This window comes from Melopsittacus undulatus, chromosome 4 (genome assembly GCF_012275295.1).
Source record: "Melopsittacus undulatus isolate bMelUnd1 chromosome 4, bMelUnd1.mat.Z, whole genome shotgun sequence".
NCBI lineage: Eukaryota > Metazoa > Chordata > Aves > Psittaciformes > Psittaculidae > Melopsittacus > Melopsittacus undulatus.
In genome coordinates, this window is record NC_047530.1 from 3,848,042 (window position 1) to 3,867,820 (window position 19,779).

The window sequence follows — 19,779 nt, forward strand, 5'->3', positions numbered from 1 at the left end:
AGTCGAGATAATTCTACCACCTCCTCATTGCAGTTTGAATACATACTTTGATAGCTCTCTTTCCAACTAAAGACATTTGGCAATTTACAAGAAGTTATATTTAACTAACCTTTATTTAAACATTACTGTAACACACCCATATGCCTTCTACACATGCATTTGCATGTTTCTTTTTCCAGGAGGGAGGGGAGTTTATTAAAACTGGGCCAGAAGTGGTTTTCCACATTTCTCTCAAGATAAAACTTTGCTATATAATTCAGAAGGAAGTCAACACACCATTTTGCCAGTTCGTGAAAGCTTTTCTATTTCACTCATTTATTCTAGCTCTCATATCAATTCCATTGTTCCATAACAGTTAAGGTTTTACAGCCTTAAAATAATAAACATATTTTCTTTTCACATTTTACAAGTCTATTCCGCATCGTTTTCACTCTCGAGAAGCAACAATACATGACTTCGAACACCTACTATCACATCAGAGACCAGAAACGTCAATGCAACCTTTTGCTTAACAGCGAGTCAGGATCTCCTTCTGCAGTTTCATTTTAGCTTTTTCTAGAAAGATAGATTCTCTGAGAATATAAAAAGCGACTGCAAATGATCAGATAGATAGCAACTCATACAGACAAGCTAGACAAACAGAGATGGTTATCGAACAATGTTTAAAGCATCAATCACAATGTTTCTCCATTCCATGCATTCCACATCCTGCTGTTGATCTAGAGGACATGATGAAATATGCTTCTCTACTGCTTCCATTATGCTGTGACTTTATCCTTCTGTCTTCTTTTCTATACAAGAAATGGTTTACAAATATATTAAAATTGACAAAAGCAGCCCTATTGTGACCCAATTTTGTACCGGTTCCCTTGACTCCTATGTTTCTCCCCCAGTATCACTATGGTCATAATCTCATTTTATTAACAAAACAACTGTTGCTCCTATATAGAACAGTACTTTAATCTTCATCATGTGGACCTGAACACACTGAAGTTGTGTGATAGTTTTAATAGTAAATAATAGCTCTAACTACAAGTAGAAGTAGGCAATAGAGCGGTTTTCTTTGGAAAAGTGGTTTTCAAAAAGTGATTAACACACATGAGCTTAAACAATTCCAAAGAAAATGTCACATCTAATGGAATATTTCTCTACTAGAGAGAAACAAGATCTACAGGGCAGCAAACAATCATTAAGATGCTTTATTGACAATATCCACTCACTGAAAAAGTATCTGCCTGCATACAATTAGATCTCAGCTTTTCAATAGTGTTTTATTGGCAGTGGAAAATGCATCAGTACTTTATTGAAAGAAAGCAATAAATAATACTGTGATAAAAATAGTTCAAAAGTAGACTGTACATATTGTTACATAATCTGAAAATACACAAAAGATTAATAGAAAAAACAGAACAGTAACAATGGATTTCAGTTTTACAAGCGAGTTAAAAGTGGAAAACAAACAAGAATAAAAGACATGCTATATATACTGTTGCATAATAAATAATGCACCGTCTGAACAGATTCTTGCTGGCTTTTTAATATGCCATTTACAAGTGTTGGATACATTTTCTACTCAATACAGTCCAAAATGGCTACAGCCATCAACATTAAAGTCCAGACAACTCTTCAGAAGTTTACAAAACACAAATGATGACTTACATAAGAAAAGTAAGGCCTTTATTAGAAGTTGCACTGCTTTAGTTTTCAGCCCCTTGTACCTTCATCTTTCACTACTCATTGACAAGAAACTGCAGTGCTCCAAGGATTGGTCCATTAAAACTAGTGTCAAGAGCATCTTTCCACAAGTGTTTTAAATCAAAAAGATCTAGGACAAAAACTCTCTGTGACCTGTGGATTATGATCAGGAATTATTATAAAGTCTATCTTCCTCAGTTAAGGAAAAATAAAAACAAAGAGTCCTTGGTTTATGGCTTGTCTTCAGTCACCATGAAGATACACTACACAAGTACAGCAGAGAGTGTTATGACCGAGTCAATCACTTCTAAAATGTGTCCCGTAGTGTTAATAGTTCCTCCCAGCTTTTAAAACAAGTTACATTTTAAATAAAGACAAATTTCCACGACTTGACAAATCCTCTTTGTGGAAAGGTACAGTTCTGAAAAGAAGAACCATCATGTACCATACCTCCAACGACAACATAGGCTTACCTGAAAAAAAGCTGGACTTGTTTTCAGAGCTAAGCTAACAGTTCAAAAAGACAAAATATATACTGCTTGGTGTCATGATACTTTTACAAAGGTATTAAAATCCTTTTCACCTTCAGTTTCATTATTAAAAAACAATGATAATTACAGTAACTGCATAATTTACAAAAACCCTATATTACTTATAGGGGCATATACATACAAGCATTACAGTACATTCAGTTGGAAAGACTAAACTTAGAATAAAAAAATCAGCAATGATTTGATTTGTAGACTGAATAGAAACAGAAAAAAGTAAGTAACTATATAAATGAGAAGTCACATAAATATAAGAAACATTTAGATTCTAAAATATTTTCTCTATAGTACTCATGAATTTATTTGCTAATTAAAAACTCTGTAATAAAATATCTCAAAGTGTCCATTTAACAAGTATTAACAGGTTAAGGGTTCCAAATGTTCAAAATGCTGCATATCACCGGTAGAAATAGTGTGGGTAAACTGTAAAAAAGAAACAAAAAACACACAAAAGAAGACAAAATAATCCATTAGCAGGTATTTAAACACATTTCATTCCAAGTTTGTCACAAACAGCTCTGCAGTGAAGCAGACATGCACTGAATTATTGCCATGCCATGATGAATACAGTTTTATTGTCTTCTGATACCTTCAGTTGCAATGCAAAAAGTAAATCACTTGAGATCAAGTATTTCCCCTCCCTAGATTTTTATTCTATGTCATCTGACTATAGAAAACCCTGTAACACTGGGGTGAATTTGGGGGACGGAAAGACTTCCAAACTTCAGTGTCTTGAAACTAAAAGGAATTTAAGATAGCCTCTGAGATGAGATTATGAACTGACAGAGCCACATGATCCCAGTTGCTATGTGCAAGAGTTTCCCTTCTCAACACTTCATACATAAGAGCTCTTTAGAGCTAAACTTGTATATGCAAAAAGGTTCAGAACTTGTGTACTTCAGTACATGAGCTGCTAGAGATATTGCTGGTGAGAGGAAAGGAAAGAAGCTGTAAGCGGAAGAGACAGGCAATTTATAGCTCATGGAAAATACCAGCTAATGAGGGCAAGATTTTAACTTCTTAAAAAATCCAATATAGTTTAAAAATAAAAGGTTTCGTTTCCAGGCTTCTTTGCAAAATGAGAGAAATAATGCTCCATGAGAAAATACAGCAGAGATGCTGCATCAAATCCTGGAGTAATTATATCTTTCATAAGCCAAAATACATGTATCTTGTGCTACCTTGTGTTATCAGGCTCCTTGGTGTCAGCACTGCTCACAGTTACCCAAACTTAGGCTGCAGGTAGCTAAATCCAGCCAGCCAGCCTAAGCAACCATAGTGAATCCAAGAATTGGACAACTATGGAATTACCCCTATAACAATTCAGTATTGAAACATGCTGTAGCGGGGTAACTTTGACCAAGGACTCCAAAAGATCAATAAAATCAACTGCAATGTCACACAATAAATTCTTTCTATGCCTAATTTAGTTCCCTTTCCTCCTCCCCACTTTCACAAGCTGTTCCACCCAACCTTTGGTTTCAACGCTTTCTACATAGCTGTTTATCATGGGTCCTTTCTGAAGCTGTTCAAAAAACCCCTCAAAATAATGTTTACAAAAGTAAATATTTAAACACTCACAGTTCTCCTTGTAGCAAATAAGCTACAAGTTTTCAATGTAACAATCTACGTGGAAAACTTGAAACCAGTTTGAAGTGTGTAAATTCACTGTATTAAAATACCTGACATTTTACTTCATTAACAGCTGGTTTACCATTATACCTATCAACTTTACTCACCAGGAGAAGGCTTTAACAGGAGTAGGTCCTTACTGTAGCAGAATCCAATCTTTGTGTTCCTGATACACTGCCTATTTTCCAGACGCACGGGAAGACATGCAGAACACAGCATGCATGTTAGTTTTCAAAAACAACCCATCACAGCAATGTGATTACAGCTATGGCACTAAGGTTACAAGTTAGAAAAGCAGAATGTATTTTACAGTTCCTATGTTAACCACTTGTAGTTCAGTGGCTAACAAAAGGAATTCTAAGCATGTCTGCCTGCCAGCTAGCACACAAAACCAGGCAAAGGTAATTCTACAAGTGATTTATTTTCTACTTTATATAGTTTATATATTTTTCTGTTTTGCCTTTTTAATATATATATCTCATAGGAAGAAAGGGAGTTCAGACGGTAAATACTTTGCTTCTTTTCATTGACAGCATTTTCCACAAATTCTGGAAAACTTTTTGTGCTATTGATAGTGCTAACTTAAAGCATCTCACATTTTAGAGAGTAACATCAGATGCACAGCTTGCTTCTCTAAGCTTTACTTATAAATAGTTTTCAGAACCTGAAACAAGTCTCAGGTTATGCTGAAGTTCTTACCCTGTCTGTTCCAATTAAACTCATTTTCCACTTATTTTTACTTGTGTTTTGTAAAGCAAGTTCATGTAAAAGTTTATTCATATCATACTAAAGAGACTGGTTTTAAACAGACAAGATAACTCATGTGACCATTGATCAACTTCCACCTCCTGCTGGGTTTTGGGGGGGTTTAATGCATATCTCTGCGCAGGCACATATACAGATCACTAAGTACACAGCAATGAAGGAAGTAGTGGCTTCAAGTATGATCAGTACTTAAGTGTCCACTGCAGGAGGGACTTTTATTCAAGTTTTACTAACCTCAAAGTTATCCAAGGCAGTTTAGTCACATCACTGTTGAATGCATTTTACTGCATTTCAGAAGTGGGACTTACATTGGTCTAATTGCTGCTACTTAGGAAACTACACATCACATGATTAAAAGACTTCTACTAAAACGTCATTTTATTTTCCTAGATTAAAATAAATGTATTTTTAACTATCGTTCTCAATTTATTATTCCAATGAAGTCAAAAAGAAACTCCACATTTAGTAGAACTTCCTGAAATGATAAAGCACCCTGTGGTTAAACACAATGTTATATATACAACCATGCACAAGGCAGATGCTTTTACGCAGCAAAAAGGTAATTTGAACATAATTCCCCTGTAATCTCAAGCAAAACAAACACATCATGCTTAAAATAATACAAAATCAGTACCATCAATCTGCATCTTCTTTGGCTGCATAGAGGGTGAAGACATCGAGGTTGTAACTCTGAAATTTGCAGGAAGAGTCTCTGCTGATCCAGCAGCTAAACCTCTTATGTCCTTTGGTCTGAACTTCTTTCTCCATGAAGGTGCTCTCCTAAAGCTCTTATCATCATCCTGTTACATTGATAAACATCATTAGTGATTCAAAAAAGTAGGATTGTTATTGACATTAAAAGGATTAATGACAACCTTAAGTAAATGTATCACCACTGGATGAGCTAATGTGAAGAACAGTTCAGGTGCAACAGCAGCAGAGGTCTTAATCTGCACCAATTTGTGTTCATTTGCTAGTGTTAGCTCTTCAGCTCAATAACTATGGAAATTCATGGGCCCAGCACACTGAGGAAAACCTTTTGTACTTCAAATGTCTGCATGTCATGATTTGCAGTTATTCCTAAGTGTCACATCACTCATTCTTCGGGGATATGAGGAGTAGAGCAGAGCAGATAGTGTTCCCAAAGCCGCTTTTACTTACAAATAGAGGCCTAATCTGAACAATTACTTTTAACCTTCAGTTCTGACTTACAGGGATAATGATACCACTGTTGTGCTTTCTCATGCCACAGATTGCAGGAAGTGGGGGGGGGAATAAGGAAGTGTAATAAATATTATATTGCTCTGAAGTCTTTTGCTTAAGCACCTGGGTAAACTTAATATGTAATTACCCACATGCATTTTCTGCCCATTAATGCTTCTGCATCTTTGAAGTAATATTCCACATCAAAAATATAATAGAGCAATTATTAAATAGAACACTAAGTCCCACTTCCAAAAAGTGTCTTTGAGAGTAAAGGTATTGTGACAATGCAAATATACCCATCATGCATCTCCATTTGCCAACTTCACCCTTAGAAATAGCTCAATCCTTTAAATGGCATTTTACCCAATTTTATCTCCTTGTAGAACAAGGAGACAAGTATCCACATTATTTAAAGAGATTGCTGTGATCAAACCACCCTGTGATGCTAGAGCAGAGCAAACATCAGTTCCCTCAAAGCTCCTTCTCTTGCAGTTTGAAATCACTTAAGGAAAAGTACCTTAGAAAACTATTAAGCTGCTTTCTGATGATGTTAGTAAAAGCTACATCTCTATCTACTAGAGATGCGTGCTGAGAAGAGAGCTGTCAGGATGTGCTACAGAAGGCCAACAACAAATCTATTTGGCAAAAGATGAACACAAAACCAATTAAGGTCTGTCCTAGAAGCCTCCTTCATAAACATACTGGAGTATGCTTCACCTCACTTGATCTAAAAGCCATTCATGCCAGCACTTTCACTCTTTCCCTGTCCTCTTCCTCATACTCTCATGTATGTTTGAGATAAATGGTCTGGTTCCCTGATCTAGTTAACCACATTAGGGTTTTGCCACTTAATCTGAACCACTTCTGCCTGTATGTGCTACCACATGAGAACCAGAGGAGAGGTAGCACAGAGTTAAGGTTCTCTTGGGGAATTAACACCAGCACGTAACTGTTCATGGAGTTACAGCATTGGTAACTGAAAAGGTTAAAGATGTAATACACTCTCCTTTATGCTACAGGTTCACAGGTCTAGGAAGAAAGTCTCACAACTAGTTTGTTACAGCTTGTCCACCTGCATCACATTAGTTTTACCACATTTTAGATAGAAAAAGAAGATTCAGCACAAAGTGTTCCTATTAATTATTAACCCTGTAAGCAAATCTCAATGCTGTCATATTTAAAGTCATCTTACCTAAATACACAAAGCCTGGCACATTCAGAAACTCTTGAAGACAAAGAATTACAATTTAAGGTTTCTGTTACTACTTTGTGAATAGCTTAAAGAGGTTCAAGCTGAATTCTTTCACTTAGCAGTTCTGATAAGATCTCAGGATCATAAAACAGGTCAACAGCTCAAGTAACTTACTTCATCAAGTCTTCTGTCAGTGCCCACAGCAAGAAGGTTATTAAATTCCCTCTCCAGAACAGCACGAGCCTGAAGTTTATAGTATAAAAGAAATGGAAATGGAAATCAAAAGACTAGCAATTAGTAGCCTATAGTAATTCTTAAAACTTACTACAACCCACATTGTTTATTACCTTATCAGTTTAATAAACATACTCAGTACTTGAAAAGTTACTATTTAATTCATAACTTATTAAAAATTTAAGGAAGGCTTAAACAGCTCTCTGCCTTCCCTTAGTTGGGACAAAGTTCATGATTTCTGGTTCAAACTTCCTTATTTCAGAACAAAAACCAGCAAACAACAAAACTGATGAGTTCTACGTTAATGTGATGACAGGGAAAATATTCAAACAGTATCTTCTGTTAAAGGAAATTTATCAACCAGAATTGTTATTAACACTCAGGAAACAGTAAGAAAAGCACAGTCCTTTGTTTTTATCTTATAGGATAACGGATAACTTCCCATTTCTAAAGTTCCCAGAGCTGAAAATAGAAAGACATGCCATCAGCTAAGCAAAAAACCCCCTCAGTTCCATTTTTAACCTCACAGAGAGGACAAAAATCCCATCAGCCATAAAGTAACTACTTCCTGCTTACCTGTGTGTTTTGTGTGGGTATTTGTAATAGGAGAGCTAATGCATTGTAATCAAATGATTCATCTAAGGCCACAAGAGCACCATGAACTCCGCTCTCCACAAGGTTATTTGCGTATTCTTTAAGACCAATGGACACTACCCAATGGATCATTCTTTCATTGCTCCAGACAAGGACATCTACAGAGAAAAAAAGAGTTACCCAAATTAGAATCATAGAATACAACTTCCCTGAACGAAAACCCCACAGTCCTTTTCTGATCTCTATGCTCATGTTGGGACTGATTTTTACAAACACACAGTCATAAATGCTGTTAAGCAGTAGCCCCCAAGGAGTTTTGTTATTTAATTATGTTGTGATCTAATCTGCCCCTGCCTTTTTGGTGTGCACAAAGGGCTCTGAATTGGCAACCAAACTCCATGATTAGACTCCATGACTCAGATCATGTTAGATCATTGTAACAGTCTTCCAATACCTAAAAGAAGCTTACAAGAAATCTGGAAAGGGACTTTTTACAAGGGCATGCAATGATAGGACAAAGAGGAATGGCTTTAAACTGAAAGAGCAGAGATTTAGATTAGATATTAGGATGTTCTTCCCTGTGAGGGTGCTGAGGCGCTGGCACAGGGTGCCCAGAGAAGCTGTGGCTGCCTCATCCCTGGCAGTGTTCAAGGCCAAGCTGGACTGAAAACCGGCCATCATTGGCCATCATTGACCATTCTTGGTCAGTTGCCGAGGTGAGTTGCTTGAGAGGGGACACCTGCAACACTGGAGCGGAGCTGGGGGAGATCAGCATCCAGGAGCCTCACCTCAGAGCGACAAGAGCCACCGAGGAGGGAGGCTCAAAGTCCTCAACAGGACTTGCCCAGGAGCCAGCTGCTCAGCCTACACGAGGAGCTGACTCACTGGGGGTGGTTTAACACCAGCCCTGAGTGGTTAAAGACCTGCCCAGGGAGCACGGCAAACAGAGTGGGACAAGGCAGTTCGCTCGGGATAACCGCCTCATCAAGAGGACTCGCCTGGAGCTCAGGAGGGGAAGGAGTGCTTGTTTGTGTGGAGAGACATAGATGGATCAATCGACCAGATAGATCATGGTCACAACACGATCAAAAGCTGTAGCGAGGAATAATGTGGGTATCCAGACTGAGCCTTCCTGCAGACATGTGGCCGTGCAGGTCTCTGGCTGCAGTGAATGCCTGAGCCTGGCACTTGTATTGGAGGGAGCCAGTGACACTGCTTGTGTTCACTGTGAGCACAGAAATGATCTGCTCAGGCAGGTGGTTGAACTGAGGGAGGAGGTAGAAAAGTTGAGAGCCATCAGAGAACACGAAAGTGAAATAGATTAGTGGAGCCACACCTCAAGGCAAGGAGAGAGGGAAGTGGTTGAACAAGTGATGGATCCCCTTCCCTCCTACCATCAGACAGGAGGGAACTTAAGGGACAAGGATGTATGGAGGGAGGTCCCTCCTCGGAGAGGTAAGCGAAAACCCTCACAATCCCTTCCTCCCTCCCAGCTGCCCTTGAAGAACAGGTATGAGGTCTTGGAACTAGAGGGCCAGGTAAATGGAGATGGAGGGGTAGATCTATCTAGTGAGTCACCTAGGGCTTGTCACTCACCCCCATGCCTTAGAACTTCCCCAACCAAGAAGAAAAGAGTAATTGTGGTGGGTGACTCCCTTCTGAGGGGAACAGAAGTGCCCATTTGTCGACCGGATCCATCCCACAGGGAAGTCTGCTGCCTACCTGAGGCTCGAATTAGAGATGTTAAAAAGAAACTCTCTGATCTGGCGCAGCCCTCTGACTACTATCTGCTGCTGGGTTTTCAGGTTGGCAGTGATGAAATTATTACAAGGAGGGCAATGTAGAGAGACTTCAGGGCCCTGGGACGGCTGGTTAAAGGGTCTGGAGTGCAAGTGGTGTTTGCCTCCATACCTGTTACAAGCAAGAGTGAAGAGATAAATAAGAAGAGTCTGCAGATTACTGTATGGCTACGTGACTGGTGCCAAAGGCAAGGTTTTGGGTTTTTCAATCATGGGCTGCTGTACGAGACACCTGGTTTGCTGGTGGCAGGTGGGACACACCAGTCCCAGAGGGGGAAAAGGGTTCTGGGGCAGGAGTTAGCAGGGCTTATTGACAGGGCTTTAAACTAGATATGAAGTGGGGAGGGGATTTAACTAGGCCTGTTAGGGACAAGCCCAAGAGAAACATGCTAGGGCTTGATGGATGGCAGACTAGGGAGGACTATCAATCCATTGTTTCATTTGTGGGAAAGGATAGTTGTTTAGATCCTGTCCTGCAGGGGAAAAAGGTACTAGGACAAGAGTTAGCAGAGCTCACTCACAGAGCTTCAGGTTAGATTCAAAGTGCGCTGGAGTTGTAGCTGGGTTTGAATTAGTGGGGCATTGGTCTAGTATTAATGAAGACCAGAAGGCCTCCTGCCTCCCGAGGGTGCCATCAGCGTGCTCTGCTTGCTCCCTGAAATGCCTGTACACCAATGCATGCAGCATGGGGAATAAACAGGAGGAGTTAGAAGTCTGTGTGCAGTCTAAAGGTTATGATGTGGTGGCAATTACAGAGACATGGTGGGACAGCTCACATGACTGGAATGTGCTCATGGATGGCTTTTTAGGAAAGATAGGTCAGCAAAGCGAGGTGGTGGAGTTGCTCTTTATGTGAGAGAGCGACTAGAATGTGTTGAGTTCTGTCCAGGGGCAGATGAGGAGCAAGTGGAATGTCTGTGGGTACGAATTAAGGGGCAGACTGGTATGGGTGATACAGTTGCGGGAGTCTATTATAGACCTCCTGATCAGGACGAAGGAGTTGATGAGGCTTTCTACAAGCAACTGAAAGCAGCCTTGCGACTACGTGCCTTGGTCCTCATGGTGGATTTTAACTACCCCGGTATTTGCTGGAAGACTCACACAGCTAATCATTTACAGTCTAGGAGGTTCCTCCAGATGCAAATGGTGGGCAAACCAACTAGGAGAGGAGCGCTGCTAGATTTAGTACTCACCAACAAGGAGGGTCTGGTTGAAGTGGTGATGGTCAATGGCAGCCTTGGCTGCAGTGACCATGAGATGGTGGAGTTTAGGATCCTGTGTGGGAGGAATACAATACCTAGCAAGGCCACAGTTCTGGATTTCTGAAGGGCCAACATTGGCCTCTTCAATCAACTGCTAAGGGAAGTCTCATGGGAAAGGGTACTAGGTGGTAAAGGGGCTCATGATAGTTGGTCAGCACTCAAGGACCACTTCTTCCAAGCTCAAGATCAGAGTGTCCCAGTGGGTAGGAAATCAAGTAAGGGATCTAGGAGACCAGCGTGGTTAAACAAGGAGCTGCTGGGCAAACTCATGTGGAAAAAGAGAATCTATGGATTACAGAAGGAGGAGCTGGGCACTTGGAGGAATATAGAACAGTTGTTAGAGGATGTAGGGAGGCAATTAGGACAGCTAAGGCCTCCTTGGAACTTAATCTTGCTAGTTGGGTTAAGGACAATAAAAACGGCTTCTTCAAATATATAGCAAATAAAACTAACACAAGAGGCAATATAGGCCCACTGCTGAACGAGGTGGGTGCCCTGGAGACAGAGGATATAAAGAAGGCAGAGGTGCTGAATGCCTTCTTTGCCTCTGTCTTTACTCCTGCAGACTCTCCCCGGGGGCCCCAGATTCCTATAGCCCCAGAAGGAGTCAAGACAAAGGAGGAGTTTGCTTTGGTAGATGAGGATTGGGTTAGGGATCAGCTATGCAATCTGGACATCTATAAATCGATGGGTCCAGATGGAATGCACCCACGGGTGCTGAGGGAGCTGGCAGAGGTCATTGCTAGGCCACTCTCCATCATCTTTGGTAAGTCGTGGGAAATGGGAGAGGTGCCTGAGGATTTGGAGGATGGCAAATGTCACACCAGTCTATAAGAAGGGCAAGAAGGAGGACCCAAGTAATTATAGACCGGTCAGCCTTACCTCCGTCCCTGGAAAGGTGATGGAACAACTTATTCTTGATGCCATCTCTAGACATGAGGGGGTCATTAAGAACAGCCAACATGGTTTTACCAGGGGGAAGTCATGTTTGACCAACCTTATAGCCTTCTATGAGGAAGTGACTAGGTGGAGGGATGATGGTAGAGTGGTAGATGTGGTTTTTCTTGATTTCAATAAGGCATTTGATACTGTCTCCCACAGCATCCTCATAGATAAGCTAAGGAAGTGTGGGCTTGACAATCAGGTAGTGAGGTGGATCAAGAACTTGTTGAAAGGAAGAAGGCAGAGAGTTGTGGTCAATGGGGCAGAATCCAGCTGGAGGTCTGTGACTAGTGGAGTCCCTCAGGGGTCAGTGCTGGGACCAGTGCTGTTTAATATTTTCATCAACGACCTGGATGAGGGAACTGAGTGTACCCTCAGCAAGTTCACTGATGACACTGAACTGGGAGGAGTGGCTGACACACCAGAAGGCTGTGTTGCCATTCAGCAAGACCTGGACAGGCTGGAGAGTTGGGCAGGGAGAAACTTGATAAAATTCAACAAGAGCAAGTGTAGAGTCTTGCATCTGGGGAAGAACAACCCCATGTACCAGTACAGGCTGGGGGTTGACCTGCTGGAAAGGAGTGAAGGGGAAAGGGACCTGGGGGTCCTGGTAGATAGGAGGATGACCATGAGCCAGCAATGTGCCCTTGTGGACAAGAAGGCAAATGGCATCCTAGGGTGCATTAGAAAGGGTGTGGTGAGTAGGGCAAGGGAGGTTCTCCTCCCCCTCTACTCTGCCTTGGTGAGGCTGCATCTGGAATATTGCATCCAGTTGGGCCCCTCAGTTCAAGAAGGACAGGGAATTGCTTGAAACAGTCCAGTGCAGAGCCACAAAGATGATGAAGGGAGTGGAACACCTCCCTTATGAGGAGAGGCTGAGGGAGCTGGGTCTCTTTAGCTTGGAGGAGACTGAGGGGTGACCTCATCAGTGTTTACAAATATGTAAAGGGTGGGTGTCAGGATGATGGAGCTAGGCTTTTTTCAGTGATATCCAGTGGTAGGACAAGGGGCAATGGGTGTAAACTGGAGCACAGGAGGTTCCATGTTAACATCAGGAAGAACTTCTTTACTGTAAGAGTGACAGAGCACTGGAATAGGTTGCCCAGGGAGGTTGTGGAGTCTTCTATGTTGGAGATATTCAAGGCCTGCCTAGACAAGTTCCTGTGTGATGTACTCTAGGTTACCCTGCTCTTGCAGGGGGGTTGGACTAGATGATATTTTGAGGTACCTTCCAACCCTTGGGATTCTGGGATTCTGTGACAGGGCTTGGATCAATCTGCTCTAGTGAAAGGTGTCCCTGCTCATGCCCATGGTTGGATCTGGATGAGCTTTAAAGTGCCTCCCAACCCAAACCATTCTATGATTCTTTCCATACAGTAGTTTTCCTTGTACCCAGAAAGAACAGTCCTCACTCAATCTCCTCTGCCTAGGCAGAGGCTAGTCACAGTTATGTGAAGTTCAGCTGGGCATAGCATTCATGCAGCTGGTAAATACAGCCTCTTCTATTTATACAGCCACTTAGGCACTTGGATGTCACCCAAAGCAGATTAAAAATTATACTGCTCAAAAGAAAATCTTATAGCAGCTTCTCATGCACTTCAGTACTGGATTTGATCAGAGAGCTTTAGTTATTACTGTTTAAAGCTTCATTATTTATTAGTTTTGTAACCTAATCTATCTTTAAGTTCTGAAGGTGTTCAATTTAATAATGCATACAACTATACTTTTACACAATCATAAATTATAAGTGGCAACTAAATATATTAGAAGTTTGCCAGAAGGCATTTTATACTGTCACAATTCAGCAATCAATAGTCTCATCTTTTAAATGTTTTAAAGGATAAAACATTACAAAGCAGCATTTACAGGTTCAGCCCAAATGTCAAACAACAAATATGTCCTTACAAGTAGGGTTTTTACACTACTCAGGAATGTCTATACCAACTGAACTGCTGTAATGATCCTCAGCATGTTCCTGGCATGTGTCAACAAGCATTTTCCCCAAGCAATTCCAAGGAGGAATTTAAGAGTTACATGTTCCAAGGAGCAATTCCTTATAGGCAATAAATACAGTCTAACCATTTCAGAGGCTAAAAATAGCCTACCAGTCACAACACAGGCTTGTTTCATGCCAGTTAGTTGTGACTCTTGGGAATGTTCTCCGGCACAATTAGTAGAATAACCACCAAAAGGTACCAACACTTTAAAAGGAATGGGGAAGTGCAGGCATAAGGCCTTCTAAGCAAACTGGGTTCAAGGTAACCTAATGTTTTAGTTTAAGATGTCAGAAGAGTGTGCTGATATAAGGCAGGGGGCAGAATTTCTATGGGAAGTCTTACAAAATACTGTGAATTTCCATCCTACTTTTTCTTTTTCCCTATCTCTTGTTCCATAATAATTCTGAATCTGGAAGTTATAAACACCTACATCACCTCAGTACTTTTTCCAAGTGCTGGGTAATAGAAATCAGCAGCCACAAGCAATAATAAAAATCATGTAAATACAAAAAGACCCAAAAACACTCGCACAAAAGGAAAAAAAAACATTTTCAAACCCCTCATTTTCCTAAAACATTTAGTTTTGTTTCAAGCTTCAAAGCAGTGAGAGTTTGAAAAATGCCTGCATTTTGTAGCACATCCCTGCACAAGGGATTTAGCGATGTGTTTTGTGATCTGCTGCTTGAGCCCCGCATCCAGACCCATATCCTGTGTTTAGGACTTGGTATTTTGTAAATAGATTTTTGAAGCAGACCAGTGAAAACACATTCGAATCAGACCAAGGTCAATGCACTAACCCTTGATTTCCTTCTGGCTTTCTTCTCTTTTCCTTTCAAGTTCTTTCCGATCATAATTCAATCTTCGTAGGCACATAATTCCACACTGAAAACTGTTTCTGTTTAGAAAAGGAAACAAAGAAAGCATTTAGAGATAAGGGAAACATTTACTGTAAGTTAAGCCACCAGTTTAAGCCTACTGACCTGTGAAAGCTGTCCACCATTTTAAGCTGCCCACGCAGATCTTTCTTAGTTAAGTGATCCAGCATTCGAGCATCAACAAGACACTCCATGAAATAGCTGCGATACTGAGGGAGCCCCAGACTAGGGAGCCATTCGTTGCCAATCCACTCATGGTTCATATCACCGTATGCTAACGTCTATTTTTAAGAAATGAAGGAATAAGCTTATTAAAATGGGAAGTAAAAGAGAAAAGCTGTGTCATAAAACTTGACAGAAATAAAAGTTAAACTATGCATATTTAGTTCTTAGCTTCTAAAGGTATGCAAAGCAAAATACATGTTGTCTAAAGAAGTTATTCAGATGAAGAAAAGCAAGTTTAGATACTCAGACCAAGTAAAATTTCCTTAAATTTCATGTTGAAGAGTATGAATATGCAAAAGCTAATAAAAATAGACTGATCTACCCCATTTTGATAGCAAGAGTCCCAGCACTTCACTTTTAGATGCTGAAAATAGTGTCTCTTGAAAACAGGGGGGGAGGGAGAGGGTATTTTATTTGTCACATTACCATATAAATGCAAGAGATCAAAAAAAATAATTGTGGGGGGTTTTATCTTCAGAAAGTGATAAAAAGCCACTGCTGAAGAACAGGCGATTCTAAATCCTGCTCCTTATCCTAAAAATAATAAGTAAAAATATATATATATTTATCTCACTGCATTTTTGACCTGGAAATCACCAGGCATTTTCTGGGAAAACCTCTAAAAATAAGTTTGTTGCTATGCATTAAATCATTCCTGGAGCAACAAAACCCAAGAGCTCCTTTTTCCCTCAGAATTTAAAAGGTAATAATTCATTTTTACTGTGCAATTAGAAGTCAAAAGCTTTATTTCTCCTCTAGAGGAAGCATCTTCTGGAAAGGAGCAAGGCCATATAGAAATGCATTTCTCCAAGTCATCACTAGGTAGCAGGCTGAAAGTGCGTGTTACTCTTGTAACAGGGAAACCAGCTATGACAGTTATCATTAACAATCTGCAAATGAGTATCTGAGATGTAGTTAATGGGACTTAAACAGGTTTAAGCTGGAGAGCAGCCAAGCAAGAGGAGACTACACTATACCAAAGATATGGGTCACAGGCAAATCCTGTGTTTTGTTTATATCCCTGTACAAAACACTCAACTATATTAATGCCTGATAATACAATTAGGATTTGTCACCACTTTCAGGGAAAACAATTAATCAAGGAGAATTACACAATTAGTGCACAGAAATCTGCTTAACTATGTAGGTTCAGTATGTCTGGTAGCACACCTGTGATGGTGGCTGTGTTGAGCCCGGACATTTGCACAGAGCAGATACTCCTATTGGACTTCTGGCTTCCTAGAACTAGCTCCCAACAAAACTCTTCCGCACTTTATGTCATGAAATCATTTTAAAACCTGATCTTGTATGTTCAATACATGAAATACAACAATGCTTCTTAAGAAAGAATAACTAGGTTTTGGTAAAATTCATCAGCTAGATAAGTATTTTGGAAAACTAGTTGTAAGACTTCTAAATATTCTTCCCTCTTAACAATCCTATTATTAAAACCCCTTATACATAGCTTTTTATGATGTACTATGTAACAAAGTATTTTACAGAGTTTAAAGGATGAATCACCAAATACTGGAAGAACACTGAAATATTTAAATCAATATAAAAGTGCCTCTTCCAGCTACGTCTTATACAGAAATAAGCCTGTAGTTTCCCCCATCCCAATTCCCAAGCCACACCACATCACTAAACAAAACTGCTATAAAAGAAAAACAGATTCTTTCATGCTCTAATTATTATGACAGTTGATGTATAATCTGTAATATTACATAAAGTTTCCAACCTGAGCCCAGCTTCCCTCCTCATCTTCCTGTTACGTGGTTAGAAAAGCAAAAGAACACATACATATTAGTATTTAAGTTTAGTACGGAGATCCAAGTTAGAGGTGCACTGCAAAACTAAGTCTACTGCATTCCACACCATCCAGATAAAGCAAGCATCATGCATTGTAAATATATATATGGCACTCATTTTCATATGAGAAGTTGCAAAAGCCATCTACTGATTAAAGTTTTGTGGAGAGAAAAGATTTCTGCACAAATGATTCAACTGCCTAGAAATCAAATCAGAGCTTCATTTTACAGTGTTGTTTACAATCTGATCAATGCTGATTTCTTTTCCCCTCTTCTGGAAAACATTATCAAGATGCAGGTTATAAGGTTAGTCATTAGAAGAAGCAATGACGCAGAATTTTAATGCATTCAGTAAAGAAAGAAAGAAAAAAGAAGACCAAAAGACACTTGATTCAAGTGTTCAAAAAGTGGGAAAAGCACTCCAAGGAAAAGAAGTGGCAACACCATAAACTAACCGTTTGTTGGGTGGCTGTAAGATTTTCCATTTCTTCATGTGTTACCCAGACATTTCCCGTGGTCTAATATGACCCCACAGGGAATCAATCCCATCCAGTGAAAGGAAAGCAGTAACAAAGAGGAGAGGTTGCAGAACATATAAGCAATCGGTACACGAAGGAGCAGGCATGGGTAAAAGCAATGGTTTCTAAAGTCTTAAGTAAAGGTACATCTATTGAAAGCAATGGCATGGAACAAAAGCCTATTAACATGGATCACTTCAAAGATATTAACAACACTGAAGGTGATAAATAGCTTACACTGATGTAATTAATGGGCAAACACTTGACTATGCTCTAATCTGAGAAATACATTTGTAGTCCAGTACGTTATCCCAGGAACCAGAGAAGTAACTTTAGACTGACAGGAAATTCACAAAGTGTCTACATTTACTATAGCATAGTGAGTTAGGTGAACTCCTAGTTTATGTGGCCTGAATCATTATTTGGAGTTAATGGCCTTGTTATTCATGGATTAAAAGAGCCTCCGACTAGTTTACTAATTTCTGTGTGCATACGTATATTTCATCTGTATTATAAATTCTTCTGAGGCCAACAGATGAGGCAAATAACGTGCCCTCTAAGTGTTTTGGATTACGTACTTACACTGATATAAATTATTCTTTCCCTTAAGAAAATGTAGTTATTCCTTTGATATCCATGAAAAATAAACATCCTAAATGTAAATAATGCATTCCTCTACAATTTTATGTTTCCTGAAATTCATATTTGAAGTTCAAATCCTTTCAGTTATATGTTTTCAGTAGGATACTTGGAAACTCCATGGTTTTACAACATGTATAAAGCTGGATCACATTCCTTACCGTCCTTGAGGTGGGAGGAGCAGACGGACTTGTTAGTGACATGATCTCTTGAATGGCCAGCCTCAGCTTCAGTCTGTGCAGAGGGTTACTAATTCCAATTTCACGCTGTATTTCTGTATCAGACAAGGCTGACATGATAGCACCGCTTTTCACATTTGCTCGGCAAGCAGCCACGTACCAGGCTGGCATCCCAACCCACAGCTGGAACATAAATAAAGGAAGTAAGCAGGATCTGGAAAACATTCCTGGCTCCAAAACATTACATTCTTTAGAAATGTGTACATTGAGGTTTTTGATGTTGTATTTATTTCTTTTGGAGGGACCACTTACCTCCAACCACACTACCACAGTAGGCCCATCCCACTGCGCAAAAGGCAAACCTTGTCTTCTGGCTTCCTCCAGCAACTCATGCCTACAATTACAGGAACAGTTATTAGTAATAAATAGGAACTAGTAAACAGATGTTACAACTTAAACACTGCATCCAATTTACTATCTTCTTTCCAACAGTTAACTTGCTTTCTTTCTCAGCCTTATATGATATACCCAGTAAAGCATCCACAGCACATGTTCAAGGACTATGTAATGATATAAACTGAACTGGATCGGAAATCTCATCATCTTGCCTTTCAGAAACTGGTATCAGAAACTGCTGCTGCCACTCTAACCAACCAACACTGCCAACACATAGGGGAGATGTCAGACTTTTTTGCCAGATTCTCAATTACTGCAAATTTCTAATCAGACTGAAGTAATTTGTATTCAACATGCAGATCTGAAACCTGTGGAAAGGCATGAGGACATCAGATACCCACGCCATCAAAAGGGTAATGTCCATCAGGCTGCTGAGGCTGGAAAAGTGGGACAGTAACCATCCCCATGGTAAATTTCAGCCTGCAACAGTGAGCCTGTCAGGCACTGCTTCAGACATCCATTACATTCAGAGACCCACGCTTTGGCGATTGTATTCTGAAAGGCTGTGTACTAAAACTGAGCTTTCATCTCCTTTGATGACACCATTTCCTTTGTTATTCTGACACAGAATAACAGCTCAAGCTTAATATTGACAATTCAGCTTACAGAAACAATGGAAGCTCACAAGAACCCTATAAATAGCTGCCAAAATTGTTTGATAAACCAAAAGACAAAAGCTAGTGTTGTGGGTATAAGCACAAAACGCTGCCTGGGGGTACATCTCTTCTAAAAGAAATGGATAAAGTCTGGAAAAGAGCATATTTAAGGTGCCTTGGTTATGACTGAGTCTCCACTCACTCTCACCAGAACTTTAATTTGGACAGGTTTTACTATCTTAGCCTTTTTATTCATGCTTGTAAGTGTAGAATTAGGCAGATAAGCAGCAACACAACAGATTCAAGATCCCACATGATGAATTTAACACTTTCTCACAATTTAAACCAAACAAGATCTCCCTGCCTTCAGAACTGTACTGAACAGACCCAAGATGATAAACTATTTAAAAGCTAGATATTAAAAACTACCCCACAAGATATCTTTCAAAGGGGCTACTGACAGATTAGTAGCTTCCTTTGCTACTGGCACAAAAATGGATGTGCAGTATTGAGCTTTTAGACATGCCTGCATACTTAGAATCCTTATGTTATATTGATAACTAAGTATAAAAAGTAATCAATGAAGTAATAAACCTACTAGCAACTGTTTTATCAAT

The 19,779-nt window shown here is 39.9% G+C and overlaps 1 protein-coding gene across 2 annotated transcripts in view; it reads right to left on the reverse strand.

Moving 5' to 3' along the window:
- Positions 1-298: 298 nt before the first annotated feature.
- The window catches only part of LOC101875912 (liprin-alpha-1), a 65,344-nt gene continuing 45,863 nt past the window's right edge, over positions 299-19,779 (reverse strand). Inside the window, exons 20-30 of one of the 2 annotated variants that reach the window (XM_034061644.1) lie at positions 18,423-18,504; positions 18,093-18,293; positions 17,230-17,292; positions 16,705-16,731; positions 14,847-15,022; positions 14,664-14,761; positions 7,849-8,024; positions 7,213-7,281; positions 5,275-5,440; positions 3,983-4,053; positions 299-2,666 (exon numbers count right to left, since the gene is read on the reverse strand). In XM_034061644.1, the coding sequence (XP_033917535.1) occupies positions 3,995-4,053; positions 5,275-5,440; positions 7,213-7,281; positions 7,849-8,024; positions 14,664-14,761; positions 14,847-15,022; positions 16,705-16,731; positions 17,230-17,292; positions 18,093-18,293; positions 18,423-18,504 (1,117 nt within the window). In that variant the 3' untranslated portion in view covers positions 299-2,666; positions 3,983-3,994. The remainder of the gene's footprint in view (positions 2,667-3,982; positions 4,054-5,274; positions 5,441-7,212; positions 7,282-7,848; positions 8,025-14,663; positions 14,762-14,846; positions 15,023-16,704; positions 16,732-17,229; positions 17,293-18,092; positions 18,294-18,422; positions 18,505-19,779) is intronic. The other variant, XM_031053547.2, reaches the window with a different exon arrangement.